Source organism: Felis catus, chromosome A3 (genome assembly GCF_018350175.1).
Source record: "Felis catus isolate Fca126 chromosome A3, F.catus_Fca126_mat1.0, whole genome shotgun sequence".
NCBI classification, from domain to species: Eukaryota; Metazoa; Chordata; class Mammalia; order Carnivora; family Felidae; genus Felis; species Felis catus.
This window is the reverse complement of record NC_058370.1, coordinates 72475799-72498807: the sequence shown is the minus strand read 5'-3', so window position 1 is coordinate 72498807 and position 23009 is coordinate 72475799. Positions and strand designations below refer to the sequence as shown.

The following is a 23009-nucleotide window of genomic DNA, read 5'->3' as shown; positions in this document are numbered from 1 at the left end:
CTCCCTTGCTCATGCTCTGTTTCTCTCTCTCTCAAAAAATAAACGTTAAAAATGAAACAAAACAGGGGCATCAGCTGGCTGTGTTGGTACAGCATGTGACTCTTGATCTCAGCGTTGTGATTTTGAGCCCCACTTTGGCTGTAGAGACTACTTAAAGTCTTTAAAAAAAAAAAAAAGAAAAAGACATTTAACTAATAAAAATTAAAAATACTTATAAGGCTCTGGTTTAGTCTCTGGGGCTATAATAATGGAATTTGGCTCAATAGAGCTTATGTTCAAGTAAGGGGGGCGGGTGTCTAAATAAATAACACATAAGTAAGAAACTCTTTGGTGATGGGATTTTGGGGTGATGGTGGGGGGTTTGGAGCCGATGGCCAAGAAAGAATTCTTGAAGATGTCTTTGATGCAAAAAAAGGTGATTTTATTAAAGCATGGGGACAGGACCTGTGGGCAGAAAGAGCTGCACTGGGGTTGTGACAGGTAACTGATTTTTTAAAAAAAGTTTTTTTTTAAACTTACTTATTTTTGAGAGAGAGAGAATGTGAGTGGGGGAGAGGCAGAGAGAGAGGGAGACACAGAATCCAAGCAGGCTCCAAGCTTCAGCACAGAGCCTGCCGCGGGACTGGAACATACATACTGCAAGTTCCTGACCTGAGCTGAAGTCAGACACCCAACCAATTGAACCACCCAGGCGCCCCGGGTAACTGATTATGTATCCTAAGGTTAGGAGGGGGTATGGGATAGAGTAAGTTTCTAAAGTATTTTGGAAGCAAGGTTTCCAGGATCTTGAGGGGCTAGCTCCTGTTAGGAAAATGAATTTATTACGGTGTAGTAAAACCTCAGTCATGAGGCCCTTCAGATGTATATCAGCCAGCCGTAAGCTTGGAGTATGATTGCCAGCGTGTATTGTGGGGGAGTTGAGATCAAGGAAGTTTCCAAAGAAGTTTTTATATGTTAAAGTAGACTTACAGGATACTGGGGGGTCAGGGTAATGTTAAGCCAAGGTTCCCATTTACTCTGTCTGTTTCAAAGACTTGTCAAAGTGCTGTAGGCAGTAAGGGAATTTAAATTTTAGTTTGCCTTAGTTTCCCACATTACCATGGCAAGCACTTAAACCCCTTTCCTTTGTTCTTGAGTAGCCAGGAATGTCTGAGGAATATCACACATATTCCACCTGGGGGCAGGGGTGCTCTTAGCCTGTACTGTGCCCTCAGCTTGCTTTGTGCTCCCTCATCACCTGGTTTGTGTTCACTAAATGTTACTAACAATCCCTCCCACTCATGTGGCAACTAAAAATGTCTGCAGATACTGCCACATGTCCCTTGGCAGGAAAAATGGCCCATGATTGAGAACTGCTGGTTTAGACTCTTAAATGAAACTGAATATTCATGATGAATTTTTAGGCAATAGCTCACTGATTGCAAAGATGTTTAGGGGCAAGCAGGAGACCTTCCTAGCACTTCAGAATTTTGTCAGAGTAGTGAATACCTGCTCTGCTTGTAATTCAGATAGTAGTTTGCATTGTGTCTTTGGTATTTCATAAGTCACTTAATCTTACCTTGCACTAATGTCATTATTATACACATAGGTTATCATCATAGAGGATTTCAATATAAATATGTAGAAGATTATTCTGAATCTGTTAATCCTATCATAGCCTAGAAATTGCTATTCTGAAAAAAATAGTCAACACTTTCATTTAATAGTCTTTTGACTTTTTCTCATATAAATATGGTATAGAATATGTAATTTTAAATTTCAGTTATTTTAACTTTTGATTTATGGATTACAGAAAAATCCTCCTTTATTTGGCAAAGCTACCTTTTTCTGTGTACAATGCAGTAATTTTCACCTAGTTGCAGAACTGCAGATCTGGGGAGGGGACAAGAAAGTTGTGCAGTTATTCATCTTACATATATGATTTTGGGGCACTGTCCCAAGTACTAAGGGTGCTATAAAATGATGTGGATACAGATCAAGTCCATCAGAATGTTACCACCTAGAAAGGAGATAGGACTTGTATGTAACTAATTATATTAAAAGTGGGGAGTGTTAGAGAAGTACTGTACAGATAAAGTATTGTGGACATTCAAAGGAGGGAGTGATTACCTCTAGCAAGGGATGAAAGGAAGGAAGGGTAGAAACTAATAAAGTAGTCCTGGCATTTGTATTGGACCTTCACAGATGGTAGGATTTGGATTTATAGAGCTTGGGAAAGGCCTATTCTAAGTGGATGAAAGAACATGAGCCCAAGACCTATTGAGATAAAAAGTAATTTGGTTTGAGTACAGGAAAGAAGCTTGGGAATGACATAAGGAGTTTAATATGTGTCAAGGGTGACATTTTACCCTGGTGGGAAAAGGATTAAAAAAAAAATTATTTAATTTGAGAGAGAAAGCGTGTGTGCTCAAGCAGGGAAGGGGCTGAGAGAGAGAGAGAAGGAGAGAGAGAATCCCAAGCAGGCTCTGTGCTGTCAGCACGAGGCTGATTTAGGACTTGAGCTCACAAACCATGAGATCCTGACTTGAGCCAAGATTAAGAGTTGGATGCTTAACCAACTGAGCCACCCAGGTGCCCCAAAAGGATGTTTTAACTAATAAATACTGCTATCCACATATAAGAAAACCAACTAGATCCCTTCTTCACAAAATACACAAAAAGTAAATTGTAAAGGGGTTTAAGATATGTATCTATATGAAGAAATTAGGAGAATATTTATGTAACTGGAGTAGAGATGACATTTTTTTAGTAAGATAGGAAATCCAGATACTATAGAAGGAAAGATAGACCTGCTATAATAAATGTCTTAAAATTAGTAATTTCTGTTAAAATTATGCAAACCTTTGGCTTAGTGATTTTATTTTTTGAATTTTCTCCTTTAAAACAAAAGTCCTAGGGTGCCTGGGTAGCTCAGTTGGTTAAGTGTCCGACTCTTGATATTGGCTGAGGTCATAATCTTGAGGTTCATGATATTGAGCCCCACCTTGGGCTCTGCTCTGACAGCATGAAGCCTGCTTGGGATTCTCTATCTCCACTCTTCCCCCACTCCTTCCCTGTGTTCTTTCTCTGTCTCAAAAGTAAACTTAAAATATTTTTAAAAACAAAAGCCTTGATACATAAGGATGTATGTACAAAGGTATTCATTGTGGTATTATCTATAATGGCAAAAAAACCTCTGGATATCTGAATTCCCACCATTAAGGCTATGGCTGAATAAATGATTATATACAGACTTTATGCAACTGAAGAGTGAGGGGCGCCTGGGTGGCTCAGTTGGTTAAGTGTCTTCGGCCGAGATCGTGATCTCATGGTTCATAGGTTTGAGCCCCATGTCAGGCTCTGTGCTGACAGCTCAGAGCCTGGAGCCAGCTTCAGATTCTGTGTCTTCTTCTCTCTCTGCCCTTTTCCTGCTCACATTCTATCTCTCCCTCAAAAATAAATGTTAAAAGATTTTTATAAAAAAATAGCGAGGTGTTAGGAGCAGAGGCTCTATTACCTAACCATATGTCTGACCTTGGGAATGTTACTTAACCTCTTCAGAACTCTGTTTTCTTATCCTTCTGGTGGAGAAAATAAGTAGTAAGATGTAAGAACTAATGATGATTCAGTTTTATTATATATTCTGTTCATGTAACAGATGTTGTGTCCAGGCTCTATTTTATTTTTTTTATTTTTTTATTTTTAAAAATTTTTTTGTTTAATGTTTATTTTTGAGACAGAGAGAGAGCATGAATGGGGGAGGGTCAGAGAGAGAGGCAGATACAGAATCGAAGCAGGCTGCAGGCTCTGAGCTGTCAGCACAGAGCCCGACGCGGGGCTCAAACTCACGGATCATGAGATCATGACCTGAAGTCGGACGCCCAACCGACGCCACCCAGGCGCCCCCAGGCTCTATTTTAATAAGCACTTTATATTAACTTATTTGACTTATTCCTCATAATAACCCAAAAAGTAGGTTTTATTATTTTCCCCATATTACTGATGAGGAAACTGTGATACAAGTTAATACTATATTCTAATATAATTTGCACATACAAAATTATACATATATGCCAAGCTGTAAACAATGCTATAATAAAACTATAATTTTTTTTTAGTTGAAATTTTTATGAATCACAAATGAGAAACAGACAGTTGGGCTTTGAGTTAAAAGTTACCCCAGATCTCTTGTTTCTCATTTAGACATAAAAAAGGGCAAAACCGGTAAAAACAACGACATTTGCTCAGCTGAACAGCTGGTGTGCAGTCTGAGGTTGTGTAGCACTAATTACTCCAGAGGCTGCCGAAGAAGGTAATTGCCCTTTTCTCTTCATTTTCTTTTTTTTTTTTCTTTTTTTTTTTTTTCAACGTTTATTTATTTTTGGGACAGAGAGAGACAGAGCATGAACGGGGGAGGGGCAGAGAGAGAGGGAGACACAGAATTGGAAACAGGCTCCAGGCTCTGAGCCATCAGCCCAGAGCCCGACGCGGGTCTCGAACTCATGGACCGCGAGATCGTGACCTGGCTGAAGTCGGGCGCTTAACCGACTGCGCCACCCAGGCGCCCCTCTCTTCATTTTCAATACTGATTTTTTTCTCCTTCAATTCCTTCTTTGAATATAATTTATTCTGCAGTAATAAGAAAGAAGACATAGGAGAACTGGGATGCACATTTTGGGAAAGATAAAGGAAAAGAAAAGCTTTTGGTTTTTAGACATTTTTTGGTTAAAATATAACACACACAGGTCACAGAATACCAGCAAATACACAGGTGCAGATGTGAATATTGTATTTGTTTCTTAGGCATAGGAGGAAAAAAGGAGAGTGGAAATTTGATTTCAAGCTAGCATGATTCTTTTTTTAATCCCATGCTTTATATTTTTAAGTTTTTACTAAGAATTTTCTGTAAGAATGAATTAAAAAAAAATTTTTTAAGTTTATTTATTTTGATAGTGGGGGGGAAAGGGCAGTGATAGGGGGAGAGAGAGAATCCCAAGCTGGCTCTACAGTGCAGAACTGGATGCAGGGCTTGATCTCACACAGTGTGAGAGCTGAAATCAGGAGTCGAATGCTTAACCAACTGGGAGCCACCCAGATGTCCTGTATAAGAATGAATTTTTAAAACTCCAAGTATACAGCAACAGCTGTGTACAATAATACCTATGTTGTATTCTCGCCAAGCCTAAGAAATAACCAAATCCAAAATGTGGCACCTTGAATAAGACCAATGGCCTGGGTGTTGAAAAAAGTCAATGACTAAGAATGAAGAGACTCCTATATAACCTAAGATGTATACTACTATCACATCTTAGAAAAATAACAGTGATTTCAATTTTTACTGTTTATTTACCTTTACTCCCTTTCCAAAGTTCATGACTTGCGTTTGATTGTTGTCTTAAAGTCTACCATAGCAGCCCCCCTTTGCTGTATATTTTAGGGCACACTATTGTTTTTTGTTCTACTATGAAAGAAAGTAACTGCTGCCACTTAAACTTATGATGTGCTATCTAGTTTCAGGTGTACTCCAGTTGCTCAATATTTTTTTAATGTTTATTTATTTATTTTTGAGAGAGACAGAGAGAGAGCGAGAGCGTCTGAGCAGGGGAGGGGCACAGAGAGGGGGACAGAGGACCTGAAGTCGGGTCCTCACTGATCAGAGAGCCTGATGTGGGGCTCGAACTCATGAACTGCGAGCCCAGGACCTGAGCCGAAGTCAGAGGCTCAACCGACAGAGCTACCCAGGCACCCCTCTAGTTGCTCATTTTTCATGGTTGCAGTGTCTTTATGAATTTCTTTTAGGATAGCACTTATAAATTTTAAACATTTATCTTCTGTTCCCAGAAATAGCGGTACTTCCTTCAGGTTAGTTGTTTATTTTCATCCTTTTCTCTTGTGCCTTTGCTTTTCCTTAAAAGAAAAAGAAAAGAAAGAAAAAAAAAAAGAGTCTTGAGCTCTTTGTAAATGAGCATGGTGTTAATGGCTGGGCCTCACTTTAGGGTCCATGGCTGAAATGCAGGAAAAGAGCTGCTTCTCCCCTGTCTGCCTCTAGCCTATGGCCAAATAAGGAAGGCTTTGTTGGGGAGTATGAGGATGCTCTAATGCTTTCAGGGTAGATTGCTCAATTAAGAAAAACAAATGTGGTTTTAGCTAGAAACCAACACAGTTGCTGATAGACTTTCTTTGTGTAAAGGAATGGGGTAAGAGGTTTGGCTTGGCTGTTCCATATACATATTTTAATCATCCTGATTTTAATCCTACAGCCCCCTCCTTTCTATTCCTGTTTTCATGTTTGGTAGTTCTCCAGGTTCTGCTGCCAGGAATGGCTTCGCCATGGGTGCAGCCTTCTTGTGCCTGTGTGCATGTTCTAGATTGAAGTTTTTTTCTGCACTGGCTTAATCCCCAATATAATCCCATCTGCTTTTTCTCTTCTGGAATGAATGAATACATTTTAGTGGAATTTTGATAGAAGTGGAGGAAAATTAATGTCCTTAGTTTATCTCACACAGAGTAGATAATTCATAGATATTTGTTGAATAAATCGATTAATGCTGTTGAGAAAACTGGGCAAAGCATACTTTTGTTTAAGTTAAAAAAATTATGGCTGTAGGATATGGATAATTAAATGAATCCTTTTTCTTTTCTTTTTTTTATCCTTTAATTGATTCTATTTTAAGAGGAAATCTCATTGAAGTTAAAACACCAGTGGAGGTACAAAATGAGAAAGCTGCCATCTCTCACGATTTTTTAAAAAAATTAAAGCCCTTAATTTCATTTTGTTCCTTTTTAGTGTTTAGCATAGTGCCTGGCATGTTGTAAGTATTCAATAAATGATAGTTATTATTATTATGTTTGTTTAACTCAAACTCTTTTTGTCTCTCATTTTCATCATCCAAGAAAATGGGGATTAATATATGTAAAATACCTGGAACAGATTTTGGCATATATAGTATTTGCTACATAAGGTTAATTATTATTCTTTGATCCATGAACAACTGTTTATTTTTTTCTATGAGGCTTTCATTGATCTTAATTAGTTTTAATTAATAATTTGCCAGTCTGTATTCTGTTTGTATTAAAAAAACTTTTTTTAATGTTTATTTTTGAGAGAGACAGAGAGCGTGAGCAGGGGAAGTGCAAAGAGTGAGAGGGAGACGCAGAATCTGAAGCAGGCTTCAGGTTCTGAGCTGTCAGCACAGAGCCTGACGCAGGGCTCGAACACGTGAACCATGAGATCATGACCTGAGCTGAAGTTGGATGCTTAACTGACAGAGCCACCCAGGCGCCCCTGTATTCTGCTTGTATTTTATGTCACAGCCTTTATGTTGAATTAAATTGACTTGCTTTTTTTTTTTTTTTTAAGTTTATGTATTTTGAGGTGTGGGGAGGAGGGCAGAGAGAGAGGAAGAGACAGAGAATACCAAGCAGGCTCCCCACTGTCCCTACAGAGCCTGATGCAGAGCTGGAACTCAAAAACTGAGATCATGACCTGAGCTGAAATGGAGTCGGCCTTTTTACCGACTGAGCTACCTAGGCACCCCGTGGTTTGCTTGATTGTATGTCTCTCCACCAAATGTGGTTCTTTTTTTTTTTTTTAAATGTTTATTTCTTTATTTGAGAGAGAGACGGGGGGGGGGGGGGGGGGGGGTGGGGAGGGCAGAGAGAGAGATCACACACAAGCAGGGGAAGGGCAGAGAAAGAGGGAGATAACAGAGATACAGAATTTGAAGCAGGCTCCAGGCTCCAAGCTGTCAGTGCAGGGCTGGAACCCATGAGATCAGGACCTGACCTGAGCCAAAGTCGGATGCTTAACTGACTGAGCCACCCAGGTGCCCTACATTTGGTTCTTGATAGCTGGTAACTATCTTTTTTATTTTGGTAGTCTTGTTGCATAGTCATGGCTTGCCACATAACATGAGTCCCTCATTTTTGCTGGGTCTTAATTGATGAGGAGGATAGTGTGACTGGAGCATGGGGTAGGGTGTATTATTGGGAAGTGGAATGTGACAAATATGCTGATAACGGATTATAAATAGTTGAATAACAGATAAAAGAATTTGAAGTTTAGTATGCAGTGGGAGGCATTTTTGATTATTGATCAGGTTACTTCCTATTTTACAAAGATAATTGAGTGCAGAGTAGAGAATGTATTGGAAAGAAGAAAAGAGATTAGAGGTTAAGTTAGAAGGTGGCTCCAGATATAAGGTGCCCCTACAATGGAATGTTATTCTCTTTTGGCCTTATTGATATCAGGTGCTTGCTTAGTAGTGTCTGGTGCATTAATCATAAAGGATGAAACTGAGATCTTTGAGTTAAATCAGGAAGGGATTATTGGAGACTTGAGACTACACTGATTATGTGAGCACAGCAAGAGTAAAAGGAGATTGGAGGGGCATTAAGAAGAGTTGATAAGGAAATAGAATATGATAGCTAAAAAAAATTCTGTTACACACACACAATGGAATATTACTCAGCCATAAAAAAGAATGAAATCCTGTCATTTGCAAGAATGTGGGAGCTAAAGAGTATTAAGCTAAGAAAATAAGTCAGAGAAAGACAAATATATGATTTCACTCATGTGGAATTTAAGAAATAAAACAGATGAACATAGTGGGGGAAAAAGAGAGGCAAACCAGGAAATAGACTCTTGACTCTACAGAACAAATTGAGAATTTTGGGAGGATTGGTGGCTGGGGGAATGGGTTAAATGGGTGTTTAAGGAGTTGTTTAATGAGGATTAAGGAATGTACTTGTGATGAGCACTGTGTGTTGTATGGAAGTGATGAATCACTAAATTGTACACCTGAAACTACTGTTACACTATATGTTAACTAATGGACTTAAATAAAAACTTGAAAAAAAATTCTGTGGATAGGAAAGTTGAAAGAATAAAGAAAATTACAGGATCAAGTGGTGGTTTTTCCAGTTATAGGATGTGTGTATGTACGTTGTTAAAGTTTTATAAAGACAAGAAGGTTCAGTGCAATTAAACCACCAAGAGATTAGTGCTAAACTACATAATATTTGAGGGACAGAAAGAGTGCAAATGGGAGAGGGGCAGAGGGAGCAGGAGACACGGTATCTGAAGCAGGCTTCAGGCTCTGAGCTGTCAGCAAAGAGCCCAACATGGGGCTTGAACTCATGAACTGTGAAATCATGACTTGAGCCGAAGTTGGATGCCCAACCGACTAAGCCACCCAGGTGCCCCAACTATATAATATTTTAGAAAGGGAAAATGAAATTTACGAAGAATGAAAACACCCTGAAATTCACTAAAGCTTATTTTCATCATATAAACTTGACATACAGAATAATAATTTTAGTAGTTGTCTCTGGAGGAGTTAAAATTTAAAAATTACAAAATCATTCCACTAATTTTTGAGTTTTTAATATATGCTTAGGGTGAATTTATTTTAAGTCTTTAGAAATGCATAAAAAGAGATTGTTAAGAGCTGAATAAATACACAGAAAATATAATCACAGTATTTCTGGTGAGAAAAGATAAGCATAATTGGAATATTTCATATGTAGATTTCTTTTAAGTTTATTTATTTTGAGAGAGAGTGCACGTGCATGTGCATGTGGCAGGGGCAGAGGGAGAGAGAGAGATTGTCAGTTCAGAACCCGATGTAGGGCTCAAACTCAAGAACTGTGAGATCATGACCTGAGCTGAAATCAAGAGTCAGAGACTTAACCAACTGAGCCACCCAGGCACCCCTCATATGTAGATTTTTAACATATGATGAGGGGGAATTAAGAATTGTAAGTACATGTATCATATGACTGACTTTGAAAGAATCAGGGATGGTAAATTATAGGAGTATGATGCATTGATATTCATAGCTGCTCCCAAGTTATAATTTAAAAGCTATGTATCCATGGAAAAGAGAAATCTAATAGAATGAAATGTTGACTATAAAATGTTTGAATAATATCTAATAGATCAAATATGGTTCTTAAATTACAGGCAGGATTGATCTCATTATGAATCTCAAAGAGATACTAAAACCATGGTAATCTGAATATATAATATAAAGTAATATTAGGTAATACATATTATTACATCAGGTATTGTATAATGCTTCACACATGTTAAAATTAAATAAGCACCTTCAAAATTTAAAATAATCATTTCAGGTACTTTATTAGTTGAAAATGAAAAAAAAATTCCTTTTTAAGATGAAATGTGTATCTGTAGACAATGGCCACATTTCAAAAATCAGTCTTTTTAAAAATTAAAAAAATTTTTTTAATCTTTTTTTTAAAATGTTTATTTATTTTTGAAGGAGAGAGAGAGCATGAGTGGGGAAAGAGCAGAGACAGAGAATCTGAAGCAGGCTCCAGGCTCTGAGCTGTCAGCACAGAGCCCGATGTGGGGCTTGAACTCACAAACTGTGAGATCATGACCTGAGCTGAAGTCAGACGCTTAACCAACTGAGCCGCCCAGGTGCCCCTTTATTTTTTAATTTTTAAAAAGTTTTATTTATTTTGAGAGAGACAGAGCGTGAGTGGGGTAGGGGCAGAGACAGAATCTCAAGCTAAGTTGTCAGTGCAGAACCTGATGTGGGGCTTGAACTCCTGAAACTGTGAGATTACCTGAGCCAAAATCAAGAGTTGCACATTTAGCCAACTGAGCCACCCAGGCACCCCAGTCTTTTTTTGTTTTAATGTTTATTTGCTTATTTATTTGTTTTGTTTGCTTATTTATTTAGAGTATGTGTACAAGCAGGGGAAAGGCAGAGAGTGAGGAAGAATCCCACTCAGTGTCTGAGCTGTTAGCACAGAGCCCGATATGGGGCTTGAACTTCCAAAACTGAGATCATGACTTGAGCCTAGATCAAGAGTCAGGCACGTAACTGACTGAACTGCTAAGGTGCCCCTAAAATTGGTCTTTTGTACTTTCAAATATTCAGAGATGACATCATAACCTTTGTTTCCCTAAATGATAACTTTTTATCTGTGGAGGTGGTATTTAGATGGGATTTACCATTCTGGGTAGATTGAAGAGTGATTGTTGGAAACATAATAGTGGCCTACAGGAGTAGAAAGACCTACTTTAAAAAATCTACATTAGAGATTTATATTAAGAGTTTCTTTCTTTCTTTCTTTTTTTTTTTTTTTTGTTAGAATTTAGTATGGCCTTTTTCTTTTCTTTTTCTTTAAAAAAATTTTTTTAATGTTTATTTTTTTGAGAGAGACAGAGTGTGAGCAGAAGCAGGGCAGAGAGAAAGGGAGACAGAATCCAGAACAGGCTCCAGGCTCTGAGCTGTCAGCACACAGCCCAATGCGGGGCTCAAACTCACAAACTGTGAGATCATGACCTGAGCTGAAGTTGGACGCTTAACCGACTGAGCTACCCAGGTGCCACTTCTTTTTCTTTTTTAATGTTTATTGATTTTTGAGAGAGAGAGAGAGAGACAGAGTGCAAGCAGGGGAGGAGCAGAGACAGAGGGAGACACAGAATCCCAAGCAGGCTCCAGGCTCTGGGCTGTCAGCATAGAGCCTGATGTGGGGCTCGAACTCATGAAATGTGAGATCATGACCTGAGCCAAAGTCAGATGCTCAACCGACTGAGCCACCCAGGTGCCCCTAAAAGTTTCTTTTTTTTTTTTTTTTAATTTTTTTTTTCCAACGTTTATTTATTTTTGGGACAGAGAGAGACAGAGCATGAACGGGGGAGGGGCAGAGAGAGAGGGAGACACAGAATCGGAAACAGGCTCCAGGCTCTGAGCCATCAGCCCGACGCAGGGCTCGAACTCACGGAGCGCGAGATCATGACCTGGCTGAAGTCGGACGCTTAACTGATTGCGCCACCCAGGCGCCCCTAAAAGTTTCTTAATGTAGGGTTTACACTCATACTTTTCTTGAATTCCTAAAATTTGAAACCTAATATTTGTACTCTGAGGAAAGAGAGTCTTTGAGTTTTGTGTGTAATTAGCAAAGAATGAGAAAAAATGTCTTGAAAGTAAGACCCAAGGACTGTAAAGACAGACAGTTTTGCTAACAAAAGTTAAGTTAGGCTTTAGGTAACTTGATACCTTTTCATTCCTGCTAACTTAGAGGCTTTAAACCCTAGCTTCTAACTCAGTACTATTTATTTAACTTCTCCATTTTAGTCATGTTTCTCCCTATCCCAGGAAAATTAACATCCCTTATTTCTGAGCTCTTTGGAATATGGCTTCCCTATAAATGCTGATGGCATATCATATTTATAGTTACATATTTTCTAACTTGTGACTGAAAGCCTAGAAAGACAAAAAATGGGCATCCCAAAGTTACCCCTTGCTCTTTATATTCTGTAACAATTACATATTAAATGGTAGAAGAATCACTTTGGGGAGGTCACACACTCTTTTGGACTTAGGTTTGTTTGTAAAATGAAAGGCTTTTTATCATTGAATTCACCTATGTGAGTCTTGGATAGGCTCATTATATTTGTGGGAATCTATATACATCTATAAAAATGAACTATAACGGGATGCCTGGGTGGCTCAGTCGGTTGAACGTCTGATTTTTTTTTTTTTTTTAAATTTTTTTTTTCAACGTTTATTTATTTTTGGGACAGAGAGAGACAGAGCACGAACGGGGGAAGGGCAGAGAGAGAGGGAGACACAGAATCGGAAACAGGCTCCAGGCTCTGAGCCATCAGCCCAGAGCCTGATGCGGGGCTCGAACTCCCGGACCGCGAGATCGTGACCTGGCTGAAGTCGGACACTTAACCGACTGCGCCACCCAGGCGCCCCGAACGTCTGATGTTTGATTTCGGCTCCATGATCCCAGGGTCATGGGATGGAGCCCTGTGTCGGACTCCTCGCTGAGTGTGGAGCCTGCTTAAGATTCATTCTTTATCTCCCTTTGCCCCTCTCCCCCACTTGCATGTGCTCTCTCTCAAATTAAAAAAGATTGACTTAAAAAAAAAATTAACATCTTTATGTAACAAGGTACCTATTTCATTATATAAAAACAGTTAATCTTGTTTACCTCCTGAAAAAAAGATGCTGTAAAGATGGTGAAGTGCAGGTGGGTTTTTAAATATATCATAGAAAGATCTAGTGCTTTTAGAGTGAGAGAGAGACCTGGATTTCTGCTACTTAACAGGTAAGTAACTGCAGGATAGTATGGAAACAAGCTCAGAGGAGTTACCCAGAAAATGCTTCCATATGTAAAGTGCCCAGCATATCCTTATGAGATGATCATTAATGTTAATGATCATTAATATTAAGTACCTTTTCTTGTTTTACAGGACAAGTGAAATGCTTTCTAGAAAACTAATAATGAAAATGTTGGGAAAATATTTAAAATAGTTATAGAGCTAAGTAAATTACTAAGTTAGGTGTTACTAAATAGAAAAACATTGGAAGGGCTACTTTCCCTGCTATGTAGGACAACTTTGTTTAACGTGAAACTTTTCTGCCCTGCCCTGCTTGCTATCTCTCAAAAATAAATAAACACTAAAAAAAAAAAAAAAAAAAAAAAGAAGAAGAAAGAAAGAATCTTGATTAGGGGCACCTGGCTGGCTCAGTCAGAAGAGTGTGTGATTCTTTATCTTGGGGTCGTGAATTCAAGCCCCATGTTGGGTGTAGAGATTACTTAAAAATAAAATCTTAAAAAAAAAAAAAAAGAAAAAATAATCTTCATTAGAATCAAGATCAATTCTACATGAGTTAATCTTATACATTTTAAAAAACTACAGTTCTTTTTTCTTTCATGTGTATTTTGAGAGAGAGAGAATGCACAAGTGAGCAGAGGAGGGACAGAGAGAGAGAGAGACAGAATCCCAAGGTGGCTCTGCGCTGTCAGCACAGAGCTGGACACAGGGCTCCATCTCACGAACCATGAGATCATGACCTGAGCCAAGATCAAGAGTTGGATGCTTAACCTACTGAGCCACCCAGGTGCCCCTAAAAAACTATAATTCTAAAAGTCATTTCAAGCACTAAACTTTCATTATATATATGGTTGTGTTAATTTGTAATATCAGAATGGCCATCTATCTTTTTTTCAAGTTTCACTGTAAGATTAATACAAAGTGAGTGAATGACAGACTACATTTTGTCATTTCGTGGATGTGATTGGTACATTGTAAGTTGTGCTTTTTTTAGCGGAATGTTTTTTCATTCTAGTAAAATGCATTTATTCAAAAAAGAAGTATAGTACATTATAATTCTAAGGAAATTTTTATATTAAAAATGCCAGTCTTTTTGATTTAAATTGGAAAGGGTCTTATATAATACCTGAACAAGGAAATTCACAATCAAGGTTGAAATCTTGTCTATATTACCATATATTTCTAATTATACATTATTTTAAGATTATATATTCTAAACCACGGTTACAGAATTACTGTACAGAAATATATTGAAGGTATTATCTTTTGGTTTAATTCTCTACAACTTGAAAATAGAATTGTGACATGAAATGACACAATTATTTTTACTCTGAAAATAACAAGCTCTGAACTTCATCCTTCATTGTACTTTTCTAAAGAACTCACTTCTCATGAGCAAGTGTTCAATATTATTTAGCTAGGAAACCATTATATTATTAAGACTTGAATTTTTCTTTAACTCTATCCCAGTATTTTAAATATTTATGTGTTTTAGGATATGTGCAATTAAACCACACATTTGATCATAGCTTGAATAATACAACATTAAAAATAAATAAGATCTTCAAGTAAACAAACATGTTTCCAAATCATATTGCCAGTGTACATGAACCTATTCTCTGAAGACTAAACGCTCTGCTTGTTTGAAAAAGTCAATGATTAGGTCTTTATAAGCAATTGAGGTTCTGTTTTCCTTCTAAACGTTCCTTTACTAATTTTTCCAAAGAGAAAAGATGCTCATCTGCATCTTCTGGCACAATGTTCCTAATAGAATTTGCAAGTTCAAAAAGATATTCTGTATTTTTTCCACTTGGACCAGCTGCATTAAAAATTTGTTCAGCAATGTCTTCCAGAGGTGCAGGACCAAGATAATTAGGATTATCACATGTTCCAATATATAGCAACACACTAAATGGTTTTGTTGTGGGATCTTTTGGATAAAAAATGACTGTTGTGGTCCTGTAGCCTCCTTTCTCTCTGAAGTCAAGGTATGCTTTTACTTCTTCTTCCTTTCCTACTGGCAGTCTGTAAGCAACACCCCATACACAACCCTGTTGAAAAATGAAAAGAACGTATTATTTAGAATTTACAGGGCTAAAATAGGTGAAGATATGTTATGCTCTAAGAAAATAGCTGTATGTTCTTAGAAGTCAGTGTAGTTTTGATTCACTTAAAGTGCACTGAGGGGTGCTTGGGTGGCTCAGTGGTTAAGCATCCAACTTCGGCTCAGGTCATGACCTTATGGTTTGGCCCCACATTGGGCTCCGTGCTGAGCACCCAGAGCCTGCTTTGGATTCTGTGTCTCCCTCTCTGCCCCTCCACTGCTCACACACTGTCTGTCTGTCTGTCTGTCTGTCTCTCTCTCTCAAAAATAAACATTAATTTTTTTTTTTAAGCGCACTGGGAGGTACAAACTAAACAATAAAGGAAATCAGCATTTTAAATTCTTCAGTCTGAATAAGTAATTTCTTGCACACTAGGATATTTATCATTGTTTAAGTTTTAAAAATCGTATCTTTTAACTAGTGGGACTGAAAAAAAATCAGGTGTTCACTTGGTCATTAAACACAGTTCTAAAGTTTTAAATCCTTAAACATTTCACTGATGGTACAAGACGGTAGTTTCCAAACTGCTTTATGGAGTGTTGTAGCCACTTGGGAGCCTACCTTTGGGGATGTAAGTGCTGGGTGCTATCTGGGAGGGCTTTGATACACCAACTTACTTTAGCTAAAACTGAGCGTCACTTATCTTTTTACCGGCTGTTTCCTTATTTACAGAAAGGGTTCTTTGTTTTAAAAGGTCTGTAAGAAAGCAATCAACTACTGAAGGCCATAGCAAGTTCATTTTATTCATTTTTTCACTGCAGGAGCTTTCAAATATCCTTTGTAAATAATTCCATGCAGAATACTAAATGGCAGTCTCTTTTGTTGAGAGCCCATGAACAAAGTGTCAGTAAAAAAACTGGCTGCAGAGGTTTTTTGGTTTGTTTTTTAGTGTTAATAAAATATCTGATATAAACAGGATTTATTTATAGTTTGTAGTTATAGATTATCTAGTTTTTTCACAACATTTAATTACTAGCTTTAATTATTAAACTCTAGGTTGCAAAGTATCTTCTTGAGTGAATTTTTTTTTAATGTTTATTTTTGAGAGAGTGCAAGCTGGGTAGGGTCAGAGAGAGGGGGACAGAGGATCCGAAGTGGGCTCTGCACTGACAGGCTGACAGCTAGCCCAATGTGGGGCTCGAACTCGGGAACGGTGAGATCATAACCTGAGCCGAAGCTGGATGCTCAACCAACTGAGCCATCCGGTGCCCGGTTCTTGAGTGAGTTTAACATTCTGTAGAAACAAAGTGCCATTTATTGACTTTAATTAAGAGTTACAGTTACCAGTTTGAGGCCATTTTTATAGATGCTTTTCCTAATGTAAATTATGAAAGCATTTCATTATTTCACCATTATTCATTTCCTGTTGATAGCTGCTTGACTTTTGTATATCAAAGTCATTTCCAAAGTTAAATTTTTACCTTCACACTATGAACGTCTGAATCTATACCTCAATGAAATGATTGAAAATATTTAAGAAACAGAGGACTATCAGGTAAATACGTTTTCTAGTGCCCCAAACCTGTTTAAAAACCTGTTGTGCTACTAAAAAATTAGGCAAGAAAGAAAGTGGTAACTCCTGACAGGGATTTTTGCTGAGAATAGTATACTCCTAGCAAATACGAGAGTTTCAATGGTTCCACTTGATGTGGCAAGTATGGCCAAGTGTGCCTCAGTGGCAGTATGGCTGTCTGAGGCCTAGCGCCATTAATACCAAATTCTTAGTCAATAAACTCAAGAAAAAAAAAAAAAGACTACATTCCATTTGGTTTTATTTTGTTGTCTACCGGGCATTCTGCATTCCAGCTTTTCCCAACAGTTAAAAAGAAACACAATAAATACAGAGAAAAATTCTAGACCTACTGTTCAAGCTGTCTGTGATGACTGTTAATAAAATTCCATTGATTATTAAAACTGAGAAACATCTCAACATTTTATATGATTAAAGACTACACAAAAAAAGAACAATAATACCATACCCCAGGATCTTCAACAAGAGTCACAACTCTTCCAGGCTGTTTTAAAAAAAGTAAAAAAAAAAAAAATTTTTTTTTCTGAATCAAAGTTTATCAACTAACTGAGCATTACCAATTTATTGTTGACATGGAATATTTTAATTGTTCATACTAAACACCTCCATAAAGTACTCATTTTTATGATAAATTTTCAAGTGAATTAAGAATATACATTATCCAAAGTATCTTGACTTTTCTAAAAGATTCCCTTCAATTTATGTATATTAGCTATATTATATTCACTTAAAAAAATGGATATATTAAAAAAAATACCTGTGACTAAGGCTCATGTAAAATGAAAGACAAAGGAAGAAGCAATTATAAAAGTTCTGATCAGATTGCTATAGTTTTATTAGGGAACAAAACATGCTCTTCCAGAGTGCTTTCCTATAATAGGGAAGTGGCCCTCAAACTTTAGTGTAGATCACAATTACATGGAGGGTTGATAAACACACTGCTTGTATACAGTCCCAGAGTTAATGATCCTGTAGATTTGGAGCTGTTTGAGAATTTGCCTTTTTTTTTTTTTTTTTTTTTTTTTAAGTACACTTCCTACCTGGTGCCAAAGGCTATGTATCTACTGACATGTTAGCATCGTTAGTGAGAATGCTGAATTCTAAGCCACATTTTAACATATTTATTTGCCCATTGTCTGACACACAGGGAGCATAAATAATTCAGGTATTTGTGTCATCTTCAGTGCTATTTCCTTCTGGTCTTTGTCCATTTGTATAGACAATTTGTAATCACGGAAAACATGGGATTTGGGATTATGTTTCTTATTTAATTTAATTACATTTTCCTGTTAGTCTTATCATACGTTTTAATAGTTGCATAATATTGTATCATCAATGAGCTATAATTTAAACATTCCTGTGTTGTTGGCATTTCAATTTCACCTTTTTTCTATTTAAGATAATGCTATAATGAGGACACATATCTTGGTGTGGGTTATGTAGGCACTTCCGTATTACTTTCAATTTCAAGATGAATTAGGAGCTATTTATTGACTACTTAGTGTGTGTTGTAGAGAAGATAAAACCTTAATTCTTGCTTTCAAGAGCTTATATTATAATTCTGGAACACAAACTTAACACATGAAACAGGTAGAGAACACTTAAGGGCTAAGATGTATGGTATGAAGGCAATTAAGAATTTTGAGTCTTGGGTGGTCAGAAAGGAAAACAAAATTCTGGCAAAAGGGCATGATTTACAAGTGCAGGCCTAGAGGCAAGACTACACCAGGCTAAATGTTTGACTAGCAGAGGGCCCCACCTGGAGAGATGATTCAGAAAGAAAATTGGAGAAATAGGATAGTCAGATTTGAAGAGCCAGAGTGGAGGTGAAATTAGGGGACAATGGAAAATAAGAAGCCACTGAAATTTGGGAGAAATAGGAAATTAGGAGCTACTGCAGCACTTGACTAGTAGCTGACTGGCATGATAAAAGGTGTTTGGGGAAGATGAGTGGTAAAGTGTATAGTATGGTTAGAGTGGGAAGAAGGTAGACCCTGAGTAAGAAATGTTCGTGGTCCTGGTGACAAGTTCTGCACTCCACCTTTCCTTGTCTCCCCTTGTATCCAGCAGTCACCAATTACTGGTAACTGTCTGTTGAATCTTTTTCTGTATGTTGTTCCTCTGTATCCTTCATTTGCTTCCTTAGGGACCTTGTTGCCTGCCTCTAGTTTTGTTTACCTCTAGTCTATTCTCTACTTGGCAGTGGAATGACTTTCTAGTGCAAAAATTGGGTCACTCACTCCTGTGCTTTGAATTTTTTCAGGGTTTAAAAATTCTACAGGATAAAACTAAAAGTTCTCAGCATGATTTAACTACAACCCTTATTTCTTACCACTTTTTCCCTCAATCTGTACTGATTTATTTATAACTTTAACAAACATTCGTATCTTTGGATATACCAGTGCTCAGTATAGAATGCCCTTGCTTTTCTGTCTCTGGGATATCCTTCTGCACTACATCCATAAAGGCTTGGCTGACTCCTCAGGTGACTTTGCAGCAGATTTTTCTCCTAAACTGTGATTTTCCCTTTTATTCACTTCCCTGTGGCACTTGTCAGGTATTGTTTGCATAGCTGTCTCCTAAGTGCTCAGTAGTAATTGTTGAAAGGGGAAGGAGTGGTAGAAAAGTCCTGGACTTAGGTGGTGGCAGCTGAAACAGAAAACAAGAGTACATAGGACTCATTTTAAGGGGATATAAAGGACTCCCTGTGACAGCTTATGGAACAGACATGGACTTTTGGCACTACTGAAAATTTACTTGGAAACATTTTCTAAAATTTATGTTCTTAGTCTCTAAAATACATATATATTATTGAGAAACAATGTATATTTGTAAGTCACGTGAAAGGCTTTTGGGGGGACTGAAACTAAAGCAGGGGTCTTTCAAGCTGAATGGGTTGGAGGATATTGTGAAATGAGTCATTATAGATGCTTTCATTGAGTAATGAGTAATTTTTCTGATCTAGGTCTAGAAAAGTTAGAGATTTAGTAAATGTTCATGATTATCTCGTGTTAAAATGTTTCTTTTTGAAATTGAAATATATTCTCTCTGCTGTGAAAAATTTTTCACATTTAAATAAATCCTTATTAATTTGGGTGAGACAGTGCCAGTTTTTTTATATATAAATGAGATGCTTAATAAAACTTAGGAAGAAATTAAAGTTTAATGAAGCTAAAAAGAAACCATAAGTGAAGTAGGTTTGGTATTTTTCCCACAAATGTCACATCGCAGTATGTGGAAATGAGCCTAACATTTGTTTAATAATATCACATTTCATATGTAATGATGACTAACTTACTAGGAGCATATGTTGCTATAAAAAACAGTCCTATAAAACATCCACATCATTCTTCTAATTTGCTGGATATCTTTGTAGCCTTTTGTATTTATATAAGGCTGGTGATCCATTGTAATAAAAAATATTAAAATAATATTCTTTCCAGTTTTAACAAAATAGTATACTTAAAAAAATACTTAGAGTTTCCTTTATTTTGCTATGATGTATTCTTTAACTAAAAGTAAGTGTAAAACTATTAGCCATTGCAGTCCCCTTGTACCCCAACTTACCTGCCCTATATTTTAGTAAATTTAAGTAAAAAGACACTGGCTTTTATAGCTCCTTTCTTCTTTTAAAGAATCATGAGCTGTTGTATTGACTTGACAACTTCTTATTGTTCTGTTCCAACAGTGTACATATCTCAATATGCTATATAACAAACACATATGTTTTGATTGAAACTAGAATAGTAAAATATGCTATCAAAACATTTGTAAGCATTTAATACTTCGTCATTAAAATTGGAGCCTTTCTTTCTTCAGAATAGAAATTTTAAGTGTTCGTATCTGACAACTCAAAAGGCATTTTACTTCACTTAGAAGTTTTATTTAACTCTTTAAAGTCTTAAACATTGTTTTATAATAGATATATTTTTTAAGATTTTATTTTTAAGTAATCTCTACACCCAGTGTGGGGCTTGAACTTAAAACCCTGAGGTCCAGTTGCATGCTCTACCGACTGAGCCAGCCAGGCACCACCCCTCTTTTATAATAGTCTAGAAGAAATTTTGGACATGAAGCTCCTGTTGGCTTACAAATGTGCATTTGCCCTAAGTCACTACCGTTTTCCAGTCATCTGCCTACCATATTGTGTTTTGGGGCCAATATTAATTTCTCTTTAAAAAACAGTAATCAAGCTCATACATAGCTCTGAGTACTTTAGAGAACATACAAACAATAAAAAATTTTGTGCACTTCCAAAAGTTAGAAGGTTAAGTAAACCAAGTACAGTATTTAAGTTATCCAAATTGTTACCCACAACCTTGTTTTCCTTGTGGATTGGTTGTTTTGCAGCCAATACGAGGCTGAGCTGCTGCTAGTTTTCTAGTATACATATGTTGGGATGAAAGTCTTCTAATGACTGAAAAATAGATCAAGGAACTTACATTTCACATTTATAATTTAGAGGAGAAACGTGGAGAAATAAAGATTAAAATAATGCTGGACACAGTAATGGGCACTGTGTTACTCAAGTAACAAACCGAGAACTCAAATATTTAACTTCGCCGATACCTGACAACCAAAGGAAGTGATCACGGTAAGCTCCTTAACAACCGGAGATAATTTTGGAAACTAGTTCCTATGTGACCTTAGATGTCATAAAATAAAACCTTTGGAAATAATATGCTTGTTTAAACTTAAACCAATGAAAGTCTGCCAGAATGCAGAAATGCCAACAAATTTAATTGCTAAAAAGCTAAAGCTGAATGTGCAGGTTGATTTTAGTATTCAACTCCGTGGTGAAACGGAGATTGATTTTCCCGCCGTTTTTTTTTTTTTTTTTTTAATGGCAGAGGTCGCTCACAGATGGGGCTTCCTGCTTGGGCGAGCTTGTGTGCCTTTGCCCCTGTTTCTTGCTTTCCCAAGAAACTAACCATCAGCGTCTCAAGAGGCTTCGGAAGTAGTGCCCTTGGTTTGGGAGAGAAGTAGAGGGCAGGTGGAGACAAAGGTGCCCAGATGTAACAGCATTATTCCTAACTTTCTTGCTCTGTCATCGTAAATGTTGGGGTGGAGGTCCAGCAGAGTTGGACCGCGAGTTGGGTGGGAAGCGGCGCTCCGAAGGCAGTTAAGGGTGGGGGGCTGACTGGCGCCTCACCTTGCCCGGGACCCCGCGGTGGTCGGTGCTCCCCTGCCAGAAGCGCCTGTTGTAGCCTGTGATGTATCCAACCAACTTGTCCTGATAGGGGAAGTCCACTTTCCAGATCAGGGACCCGTAACCAAAAACCCACATCCTTTCCCTTGCTCTTCCGCTGTGACGGCGGTCGACCCTCAGCTCTGGTCTCTGCGGTGCCGGCACCAGCGGGAACTGCAGCCTCGCAGACGCTAGTAACCGGCTGCGAGGGCGCAGGCGCAATGGCCGCGCTGCGCAAAGCACACTGGGACGTGTAGTTCGAGGGATGTATTCCGACTTCGTCAGTCAACGTTATTCTGTTTCCTTGCTTGGGGTATCAAGAACGATTGACCTTCGGTTCGCTAAGCAGTGGGTTCTTTTTCAGCCTCTGTTAAGTCACCCTAACCTCCTGTTGCGCATGTGCATTGGACTACAATACCCACAATCCCTCTGTGGGATTTGTGGCTCAGAGGTTGGAACTGTGTGCTGTTTTCGAACGCATTCAAGGAGAAACGGAAGGGCAGAGTCGCGCCTGGTGTCGCGGCCGGTGTGGTGTAGATAACGGGGAAGAGACGTACAGGAACCGCGGTTGTGTCACGTAGGAAGACATTTTGTTCTGCTTTGGAATTGGGTTTTTGTCCATTTAACAGCAGCCAGAGGAGCGCAAGTTGTGAATGCCGTATTTGACTTTACACCTAAGAAAGTCACCTTTCTCATAAAAGCGGGAAGTTTACGAGAGAAGTTTTACGCCTGCGGAAGAACTACTAGTGCTTCAGCTCATATCAATTTTACGCGCTAAACGACCTTATTTATCTTTAGCATTATCAGCAGTTCAGAAAAGAATAGGCGAAGGTTTTTGCCTTATGTACAGGCTGTAGAAGCGATATGTGGAACCTGAAATTGTGTACAGAATTTGGGTTCTGTGCATTCTGGGGAGAAGCTTTATAGCTTTCATGAGTTTTTCCAACAGGTGAAGATCCTAAAAAAATGTTAAGGTCTGAGGTCTGCAGCCTAGCGCCACTACTCCAAAATATTGTTTAGGAGGCGCACTCAGACTATCATGCTGTGTTTCTGTATGTGAAAATAGAAGCCTTAGCAAATCCTTGTTTCTTGAGATTTTTT

The 23009-nt window shown here is 37.9% G+C and overlaps 2 protein-coding genes across 8 annotated transcripts in view; one reads left to right on the top strand and one right to left on the bottom strand.

The window, feature by feature from the left end:
* Positions 1 to 23009, top strand: part of ASB3 (ankyrin repeat and SOCS box containing 3) — a 116400-nt gene that overhangs the window by 2609 nt on the left and 90782 nt on the right. For 2 of the 6 annotated variants that reach the window (XM_045054210.1, XM_045054209.1), the window contains exon 2: positions 21183 to 21314. The exons of 3 other annotated variants lie outside the window; for them this stretch is intronic. The gene's annotated coding sequence lies outside the window, so the exon portion shown is untranslated. Of the gene's footprint in view, positions 1 to 4182; positions 4292 to 21182; positions 21315 to 23009 lie in introns of all 6 variants that reach the window. One more of the 6 variants, XM_045054212.1, reaches the window with a different exon arrangement.
* Positions 14135 to 22354, bottom strand: CHAC2 (ChaC glutathione specific gamma-glutamylcyclotransferase 2). 2 transcript variants are annotated; one of them, XM_003983992.5, is made up of 3 exons: positions 21873 to 22339; positions 17169 to 17204; positions 14135 to 15135 (listed from the first exon to the last, which is right to left on the bottom strand). In XM_003983992.5, exons 1-3 carry the CDS (start codon positions 22005 to 22007, stop codon positions 14752 to 14754), a joined length of 555 nt encoding a protein of 184 aa, XP_003984041.1. In that variant the 5' UTR covers positions 22008 to 22339; the 3' UTR covers positions 14135 to 14751. The 2 variants fall into 2 exon arrangements, with proteins under 2 accessions (XP_003984041.1, XP_019682752.1); XM_019827193.3 differs by lacking the exon at positions 17169 to 17204 and having other exon boundaries at positions 21873 to 22354.

Coding starts and splice junctions, on each gene's coding strand:
- CHAC2 (XM_003983992.5), bottom strand. CDS start 22,007: ATGTGGGTTTTTGGTTACGGGTCCCTGATCTGGAAAGTGGACTTCCCC. Junction 17,205..21,872: donor ACCGCGGGGTCCCGGGCAAG/GTGAGGCGCCAG, acceptor TTTTTAAAACAG/CCTGGAAGAGTTGTGACTCT. Junction 15,136..17,168: donor CTCTTGTTGAAGATCCTGGG/GTATGGTATTAT, acceptor ATTTTTCAACAG/GGTTGTGTATGGGGTGTTGC.